The following is a 10,059-nucleotide window of genomic DNA, read 5'->3' as shown; positions in this document are numbered from 1 at the left end:
CAGAACGACAGATTTCCACCTTGTCAGCTCGGGGGATCCAATCTTGCAAACTTACAGTTAACTAGTCCAACGCTCTAACCACCTGCCTCTCATTGCACTCCACGAGGAGCCTGCCTGTTACGCGAATGCAGTAGAAGCCAAGGTAAGTTGCTAGCTAGCATTAAACTTATCTTAGAAAAAACAATCAATCATAATCACTAGTTATAACTACACATGGTTGATTATATTACTAGTTTATCTAGCGTGTCCTCCGTTGCATTTAATCGATGCAGCGCTGGGGCATGATTTAACAAAAGCGCATTTGCGGAAAAAGCACAATCGTTGGACGACTGTACCTAACCATAAACACCAATGCCTTTCTTAAAATCATTACACAGAAGTATATATTTTTAAACCTGCATATTTAGCTAAAAGAAATCCAGGTTAGCAGGCAATATTAACCAGGTGAAATTGTGTCACTTCTCTTGCGTTCATTACACGCAGAGTCAGGGTATATGCAACAGTTTGGGCAGCCTGGCTCATTGTGAACTAATTTGCCAGAATGTTACGTAATTATGACATAACATTGAAGGTTGTGCAATGTAACAAGAATATTTAGACTTAGGGATGCCACCTGTTAGACCATACGAATGGTTCCGTATTTCACTGAAATAATAAACGTTTTGTTTTTGAAATGATAGTTTCCGGATTCGACCATATTAATGACCAAAGGCTCGTATTTCTGTGTGTTATGTTATAATTAAGTCTATGATTTGATAGAGCAGTCTGACTCAGCGATGGTAGGCACCAACAGGCTCGTAAGCACTTTTGTGCGTTTTGCCAGCAGCTCTTCGCAAGCACAGCGCTGTTTATGACTTCAAGCCTATCAGCCTAATATCTGGTGTAACGGATGTGAAATGGCTAGCTAGTTAGAGGGGTGCGCGCTAATAGCGTTTCAAACGTCACTCGGTCTGAGACTTGGAGTGGTTGTTCCCCTTGATCTGCAAGGGCCGAGGCTTTTGTGGGGCGATGGGTAAAGCTGCTTCGAGTGTGGCTGTTGTCGATGTGTTCCTGGTTCGAGCCCAGGAAGGGGCGGTGAGAGGGACGGAAGCTATACTGTTACACTGGCAATACTATAGTGCCTATCAGAACATCCAATAGACAAAGGTATATGAAATACAAATGGTATAGAGAGAAATAGTCCTATAATTCTATATTAACTACAACCTAAAACCTCTTACCTTGGAATATTGAAGTCTCATGTTAAACGGAACCACCCACTTTCATATGTTCTCATGTTCTGAGCAAGGAACTCAAATGTTAGCTTTTGTACATGGCACATATTGCACTTTTACTTCTCCAACACTTTGTTTTTGCATTATTTAAACCAAATTGAACATGTTTCATTATTTATTTGAGGCTAAATTGATTTTTCTTGATGTATTATATTAAGTTAAAATAAGTGTTCATTCAGTATTATAAAGTAAATAAGTAAGTAAATATAAGTTAACCTGTACAAGATGCCTAATAAATTACGTTGTCACAGGTGTTAAGCTTATGGGCATGTGGCAGCAGAGTGTAGGAAGGAGGTGTGAGAAGTGTGCAGAAGGGCAAATGACAATGTAATGTGTAGCATTGGGGAAAGAAAAGGTATGTGTCAATTGTTGGAGTGCCCATGGAGCTTGGGATCTGAAATATCTGGTGCGAAAGAGACAGGTTGAGTTTTCCAGGGTTAGAGTAGTGCAGAAGTTGTCAGATGTTGAGGTAGTGAAGAAAGTAGAGGAAGATGGGTCAAGGTGAAGGGATCCTGAGAGGAGTGGTGTGAACAGAGAGGTAGGCCAACAAGTGATATATGCTTCAGTAAGAAGTACAGGGACGTCGCAGAAAGGTTGTGGTGACAGGGTGTGTTTTTTATTATTTTTATTTTTACAAGTTTAGAGTTGGATGGTAGGGTATTTGTTGATTTATTTCCTTTGAATGTAAAAAAAAAGAAAGTGCAATGTATAAGGGAGTTATACTCCAGGGTAGTAGGTGGCGGTAATGCAACATTTATTGGATGCCAACCGCCGTTAAACCTCAATCTAAGAAGAACTGCACATCATATTGTCTTGCTGGTCAGTTGGTGGGGAGGACCAAACTGTAACTTTAGCTGTGGTGAAAGCGATGTTTTTTTTGTTCTTTAGATTTTAAGGATACGTCACTATTCGTCAAAGCTGGATTGTGGATCTCGTGCTCATTTAAAAGTAATATTTTATTGCTTTAAAATTAATCAACTGTACAATGGCTGTATTTGATAACTAGCCAGTTAGCATAGCTAACTAATTTGGCTAAGGTTAGCCGTGTCATCTCTCAAATCGGCTTAGCGTTGCTGCTAGACTAGAAAACTAACGAAGCTCATTCATACACAGCCTGGCTGGTAGCTACATCTAGCTGGCTAACCAACTAACTCTAAGGGAATTTAATCAATTAACGTGCTATTTGTGTGTCGTTTTATTTTACAAGAATTATGAATCGAGACTATGGTTAGTTTGGTGGTTGACCATCCGCTATAATCTTGTTTTTCCAGAGGTGGGCGTTTCATTCCTGCGCCACGATGCATTTATTTTGTTATACTAGCACATGAACTAACTAGTCATCTAGCGTTACTGTCTGTGATTGTATTTATACAGTACATTAGAATGCAGTTCCTTTGTTAGTAAATTAGCTAGTGCATACAGTTGACATTGGTAAATGCCATTGCTCTTTCTAACTAGTATGTGGTTTGTCTGGTGCAGGATGGATTTAGACGTGTGTGCAGGCGGGAACAGTACCAAGGGAAAAGCTGATTCGGCTCATGCAGGTGAAGGAGGCGCTATGGCGACCGTGCCTCTGGAGCTCTATGACTCCGCTAGAGCGAAAATAGATGCAAATCTCCGCTGGCTGTTAGCCAAAGCTTACGGTATAGGTATGTGTTTTCTCTTGGGCGAGTGCTCGCAATCTTTTGTGTTTTGAATATTGAAACGCTACTGTTAGCTTTGGGACACATCGGGAGTCTGTCTATTGCTTGGACTCCCTGAGTTGTACTTAGTTTTGGTAGATGGCGACGGGAAAATAACCATGCCACAGTATAGCCGACTTCTTGTCAATAAAAGCATATATATAACCTCTAGGCAGTCCAATTTACCAGACAAAGTGAAATGTCAAATAAATATTTTAATCCAACTTTTGTCCAAAACGCACCATATTTCTGTGGTGTAAACAGTGGTAGATTTGTACACTGAACAAAAATATGAACGCAACATGTAAAGTGTTGGTCCCAGGTTTCATGAGCTGAAATAAAAGATCCCAGAAATGTTCCATATGCACAAAAAACGTATTTCACTCTAATTTTGTATACAAATTTGTTGACATCCTTGTTAGTGTGCATTTCTCCTTTGCCAAGATAATCCAACCACCTGACAGGTGTGCCATATCAATAAGCTGGTTAAACAGCATGATCATTACACAGGTGCACATTGTAATGGGGGAAGTAAAAGGCCATTCTAAAATGTGCAGTTTTGTGTCACAACACAATGCCACAGATGTCTCAAGTTTTGGGGGAGTGTGCAATTGGCATCCTGACTGCAGGAATGTCCAACAGAGCTCTTGCCAGATTATTTTATGTTAAATTCTCTACCATAAGCTGCCTCCAATATTGTTTTTGAAAATTTGCCAGTACGTCCAACCTACATCACAACTGCAGACCAGGTGTAAACACTTCATCTATGGGATCATCTGAGACCAGCCACCCGGACAGCTAATGAAACAGGGTTTGCAAAAGTGAATAATTTCTGCGCAAACTGTCAAACCATCTCAAGGAAGCTCATCTGCGTGCTCGTTGTCTTGACCTGACTGCAGTTTGGCGTCGTAACCGTCTTAAGTGAGCACGCTGGAGAAGTGTGCTCTTCTAGGATGAATCCCAGTTTCAACTGTACTGGGAAGATAGCATGTATGGCATTGTGAACAGAGGTGGGGTTTTGGTATGGGCAGGCATAAGCTACGGACAACAAACACAATTGCATTTTATTGATGCCGATTTGAATGCACAGAGATACCGTGACGAGATCCTGAGGACCATTGTCGTGCCATTCATCCGCCGCCATCATCTCATGTTTCAGCATGACAATGCACGGCCCAATGTCGCAAGGATCTGTACACAATACCTGGATGCTGAAAATGTCCCAGTTCTTACATGGCCTGCATACTCACCCATTGAGCATGTTTTGGATGCTCTGGATTAGTGATGCACCGATATGACATTTTTGGCCGATATCTGATATTTTCCTTGCCCAAAAAAACGATACCAATAACCGATATTTAACATTTTAGAATGCCTTTTAAGCATTCTAGTAGGAGGACCTGAGCCCTAGGACCATGCCTCAGGACTACCTGGAATGATGACTCCTTGCTTTCCCCAGTCCACCTGGCTGTGCTGCTGCTCCAGTTTCAACTGTTCTGCCTGCGGCTATGGAATTCTGACCTGTTCACCGGACGTGCTACCTTTCCCAGACCTGCTGTTTTCAACTCTCTAGAGACAGCAGCAGTGGTAGAGATACTCTTAATGATCGGCTATGAAAAGCCAACTGACATTTACTCCTGAGGTTCTGACTTGCTGCACCCTCGACAACTACTGTGATTATTATTATTTGACCATGCTGGTCATTTATGAACATTTGAACATCTTGGCCATGTTCTGTTATAATCTCCACCCGGCTCAGCCAGAAGAGGACTAGCCACCCCTCATAGCCTGGTTCTTCTCTAGGTTTCTTCCTAGGTTTTGGCCTTTCTAGGGAGTTTTTCCTAGCCACCTTGCTTCTACACCTGCATTGCTTGCTGTTTGGGGTTTTAGTCTGGGTTTCTGTACAGCACTTTGAGATCAAATCAAATCAAATCAAATTTTATTTGTCACATACACATGGTTAGCAGATGTTAATGCGAGTGTAGCGAAATGCTTGTGCTTCTAGTTCCGACAATGCAGTAATAACAAGTAATCTAACTAACAATTCCAAACTACTGTCTTGTACACAGTGTAAGGGGATAAAGAATATGTACATAAGGATATATGAATGAGTGATGGTACAGAGCAGCATAGGCAAGATACAGTAGATGGTATCGGGTACAGTATGTACAAATGAGATGAGTATGTAAACAAAGTGGCATAGTATAGTATAAAGTGGCTAGTGATACATGTATTACATAAGGATACCGTCGATGATATAGAGTACAGTATATACGTATGCGTATGAGATGAATAATGTAGGGTAAGTAACATTTATATAAGGTAGCATTGTTTAAAGTGGCTAGTGATATATTTACATCATTTCCCATCAATTCCCATTATTAAAGTGGCTGGAGTTGAGTCAGTGTCAGTGTGTTGGCAGCAGCCACTCAGTGTTAGTGGTGGCTGTTTAACAGTCTGATGGCCTTGAGATAGAAGCTGTTTTTCAGTCTCTCGGTCCCAGCTTTGATGCACCTGTACTGACCTCGCCTTCTGGATGATAGCGGGGTGAACAGGCAGTGGCTCGGGTGGTTGATGTCCTTGATGATCTTTATGGCCTTCCTGTGACATCGGGTGGTGTAGGTGTCCTGGAGGGCAGGTAGTTTGCCCCCGGTGATGCGTTGTGCAGACCTCACTACCCTCTGGAGAGCCTTACGGTTGAGGGCGGTGCAGTTGCCATACCAGGCGGTGATACAGCCCGCCAGGATGCTCTCGATTGTGCATCTGTAGAAGTTTGTGAGTGCTTTTGGTGACAAGCCGAATTTCTTCAGCCTCCTGAGGTTGAAGAGGCGCTGCTGCGCCTTCTTCACGATGCTGTCTGTGTGAGTGGACCAATTCAGTTTGTCTGTGATGTGTATGCCGAGGAACTTAAAACTTGCTACCCTCTCCACTACTGTTCCATCGATGTGGATAGGGGGGTGTTCCCTCTGCTGTTTCCTGAAGTCCACAATCATCTCCTTAGTTTTGTTGACGTTGAGTGTGAGGTTGTTTTCCTGACACCACACTCCGAGGGCCCTCACCTCCTCCCTGTAGGCCGTCTCATCGTTGTTGGTAATCAAGCCTACCACTGTTGTGTCGTCCGCAAACTTGATGATTGAGTTGGAGGCGTGCGTGGCCACGCAGTCGTGGGTGAACAGGGAGTACAGGAGAGGGCTCAGAACGCAACCTTGTGGGGCCCCAGTGTTGAGGATCAGCGGGGAGGAGATGTTGTTGCCTACCCTCACCACCTGGGGGCGGCCCGTCAGGAAGTCCAGTACCCAGTTGCACAGGGCGGGGTCGAGACCCAGGGTCTCGAGCTTGATGACGAGCTTGGAGGGTACTATGGTGTTGAATGCCGAGCTGTAGTCGATGAACAGCATTCTCACATAGGTATTCCTCTTGTCCAGATGGGTTAGGGCAGTGTGCAGTGTGGTTGAGATTGCATCGTCTGTGGACCTATTTGGGCGGTAAGCAAATTGGAGTGGGTCTAGGGTGTCAGGTAGGGTGGAGGTGATATGGTCCTTGACTAGTCTCTCAAAGCACTTCATGATGACGGATGTGAGTGCTACGGGGCGGTAGTCATTTAGCTCAGTTACCTTAGCTTTCTTGGGAACAGGAACAATGGTGGCCCTCTTGAAGCATGTGGGAACAGCAGACTGGTATAGGGATTGATTGAATATGTCCGTAAACACACCGGCCAGCTGGTCTGCGCATGCTCTGAGGGCGCGGCTGGGGATGCCATCTGGGCCTGCAGCCTTGCGAGGGTTAACACGTTTAAATGTCTTACTCACCTCGGCTGCAGTGAAGGAGAGACCGCATGTTTTCGTTGCAGGCCGTGTCAGTGGCACTGTATTGTCCTCAAAGCGGGCAAAAAAGTTATTTAGTCTGCCTGGGAGCAAGACATCCTGGTCCGTGACTGGGCTGGGTTTCTTCCTGTAGTCCGTGATTGACTGTAGACCCTGCCACATGCCTCTTGTGTCTGAGCCGTTGAATTGAGATTCTACTTTGTCTCTGTACTGGCGCTTAGCTTGTTTGATAGCCTTGCGGAGGGAATAGCTGCACTGTTTGTATTCGGTCATGTTACCAGACACCTTGCCCTGATTAAAAGCAGTGGTTCGCGCTTTCAGTTTCACACGAATGCTGCCATCAATCCACGGTTTCTGGTTAGGGAATGTTTTAATCGTTGCTATGGGAACGACATCTTCAACGCACGTTCTAATGAACTCGCACACCGAATCAGCGTATTCGTCAATGTTGTTATCTGACGCAATACGAAACATCTCCCAGTCCACGTGATGGAAGCAGTCTTGGAGTGTGGAGTCAGCTTGGTCGGACCAGCGTTGGACAGACCTCAGCGTGGGAGCCTCTTGTTTTAGTTTCTGTCTGTAGGCAGGGATCAACAAAATGGAGTTGTGGTCAGCTTTTCCGAAAGGGGGGCGGGGCAGGGCCTTATATGCGTCGCGGAAGTTAGAGTAACAATGGTCCAAGGTCTTTCCTCCCCTGGTTGCGCAATCGATATGCTGATAAAATTTGGGGAGTCTTGTTTTCAGATTAGCCTTGTTAAAATCCCCAGCTACAATGAATGCAGCCTCCGGATAAATTGTTTCCAGTTTGCAGAGAGTTAAATAAAGTTCGTTCAGAGCCATCGATGTGTCTGCTTGGGGGGGGATATATATGGCTGTGATTATAATCGAAGAGAATTCTCTTGGTAGATAATGCGGTCTACATTTGATTGTGAGGAATTCTAAATCAGGTGAACAGAAGGATTTGAGTTCCTGTATGTTTCTTTCATCGCACCATGTCACGTTAGTCATAAGGCATACGCCCCCGCCCCTCTTTTTACCAGAAAGATGTTTTTTCCTGTCTGCGCGATGCGTGGAGAAACCTGTTGGCTGCACCGCTTCGGATTGCGTCTCTCCAGTAAGCCACGTTTCCGTGAAGCAAAGAACGTTACAGTCTCTGATGTCCCTCTGGAATGCTACCCTTGCTCGGATTTCATCAACCTTGTTGTCAAGAGACTGGACATTGGCAAGAAGAATGCTAGGGAGTGGTGTGCGCTGTGCCCGTCTCCGGAGTCTGACCAGTAGACCGCCTCGTTTCCCTCTCTTTCGGAGTCGTTTTTTTGGGTCGCTGCATAGGATCCACTCCGTTGTCCTGTTTGTAAGGCAGAACACAGGATCCGCGTCGCGAAAAACATATTCTTGGTCGTACTGATGGTGAGTTGATGCTGATCTTATATTCAGTAGTTCTTCTCGACTGTATGTAATGAAACCTAAGATGACCTGGGGTACTAATGTAAGAAATAACACGTAAAAAAACAAAAAACTGCATAGTTTCGTAGGAACGCGAAGCGAGGCGGCCATCTCTGTCGGCGCCGGAAGTCAGTTGATGTACGAAGGGCTATATAAATACATTTGATTAGTACAGTTAAATAGGTACCACACACACACATGGGCGCAGCGGTCTAAGGCACTGCAACTCAGTGCAAGAGGCGTCACTACAGTCCCTCGTTCGAATCCAGGCTGTGTCACATCCGGCCGTGATTGGGAGGTCCATAGGGCCCAGCATCGTCTGGGGTAGGCCGTCATTGTAAATAAGAATTTATTCTTAACTGACTTGGCTAATTAAATTAAGGTTACACACCAAACTGAACAAAAAGTTATTTTGTTGGCATTTACGTATTTTATTTATTTCAACTTTATTTAACCAGGTAGGCTAGTTGAGAAGAAGTGCTCATTTACAACTGCGACCTGGCCAAAGCAGTGCAACACAAACAACACAGAGTTAGTTACACATGGAATAAACAAACATACAGTCAATAACACAATAGAAAAAATAGGTCATAGTGGCAAAATAATTACAATTTAGCAATTAAACACTGGAGTGATAGATGTGCAGAAGATGAATGTGCAAGTAGAGTTACTGGGGTGCAAAGGAGCAAAATAAATGAATACCAGTAGGGGATGAGGTAGTTGGATTGGCTATTTACAGATGGGCTATGTACAGGTGCAGTGATCTGTGAGCTGCTCTGACAGCTGGTGCTTAAAGTTAGTGAGGAAGATATGAGTCTCCAGCTTCAGTGATTTTTGCAATTTGTTCCAGTCATTTGCAGCAGAGAACTGGAAGGAAAGGCAGCCAAAGGAGGAATTTTCTTTTGGGGTGACCAGTGAAATATACCTGCTGGAGTGCGTGCTACGGGTGGATGCTGCTACGGTGACCAGTGAGCTGAGATAAGGCGGGGCTTTATCTAGAAAATACTTATAGATGACCTGGAGCCAGTGGGTTTGGCGACGAATATGAAGCGAGGGCCAGCCAACGAGAGCATACAGGTCGCAGTGATGGGTAGTGTATGGGGCAATGTGATAGATTGCATCCAATTTGCTGAGTAGAGTGTTGGAGGCTATTTTGTAAATGACATCGCCGAAGTCAAGGATCGGTAGGATAGTCAGTTTTACAAGGGTATGTTTGGCAGCATGAGTGAAGGATGCTTTGTTGCGAAATAGGAAGCCGATTCTAGATTTAATTTTGGATTGGAGATGCTTAATGTGAGTCTGGAAGGAGAGTTTACAGTCTAACCAGACACCTAGGTATTTGTAGTCGTCCACATATTCTAAGTCTGAACCGTCCAAAGTAGTGATGCTGGACGGTTGGGCAGGTGCTTGTAGCGATCGGTTGACGAGCATGCATTTAGTTTTACTTGCATTTGAGAGCAGTTGGAGGCCACGGAAGGAGAGTTGAATGGCGTTGAAGCTCGTCTGGAGGTTAGTTAACCTGTCTGGCACCAGTGGGACGGTAGCATCCCACCTGACCAACATCCAGTGAAAGTGCAGGGCTCCAAATTCAAACAACATAAATGTCATAATTAAAATTCCTCAAACATACAAGTATTAAACACGATTTTCAACATAAACTTCTTGTTAATCCAGCCACAGTGTCTGATTTCAAAAAGGTTTTACGGCAAAAGCACACCATGCGATTATGTTAGGTCAGCGCCTAGCCACAGAAAACCATACAGCCATTTTCCAAAGAAGGAGAGATGTCACAAAAGACAGACATAGCGTTAAAATGAATCACTAATCTTTGAT

At 44.3% G+C, this 10,059-nt stretch overlaps 1 protein-coding gene across 2 annotated transcripts in view; it reads left to right on the top strand.

Annotated features, from left to right (window-relative positions):
• Positions 1 to 2,093: 2,093 nt before the first annotated feature.
• LOC139408954 (calmodulin-regulated spectrin-associated protein 1-B-like) overlaps positions 2,094 to 10,059 on the top strand; it is a 141,152-nt gene continuing 133,186 nt past the window's right edge. For both annotated transcript variants that reach the window (XM_071153482.1, XM_071153481.1), the window contains exons 1-2: positions 2,094 to 2,222; positions 2,754 to 2,923. In XM_071153482.1, the coding sequence (XP_071009583.1) occupies positions 2,755 to 2,923 (169 nt within the window). In that variant the 5' untranslated portion in view covers positions 2,094 to 2,222; position 2,754. The remainder of the gene's footprint in view (positions 2,223 to 2,753; positions 2,924 to 10,059) is intronic.

The sequence above is a fragment of the Oncorhynchus clarkii genome, chromosome 5 (assembly GCF_045791955.1).
Source record: "Oncorhynchus clarkii lewisi isolate Uvic-CL-2024 chromosome 5, UVic_Ocla_1.0, whole genome shotgun sequence".
NCBI classification, from domain to species: Eukaryota; Metazoa; Chordata; class Actinopteri; order Salmoniformes; family Salmonidae; genus Oncorhynchus; species Oncorhynchus clarkii.
The sequence above is the reverse complement of the archived record's forward strand: the minus strand, read 5'-3'. Positions and strand labels throughout refer to the sequence as shown.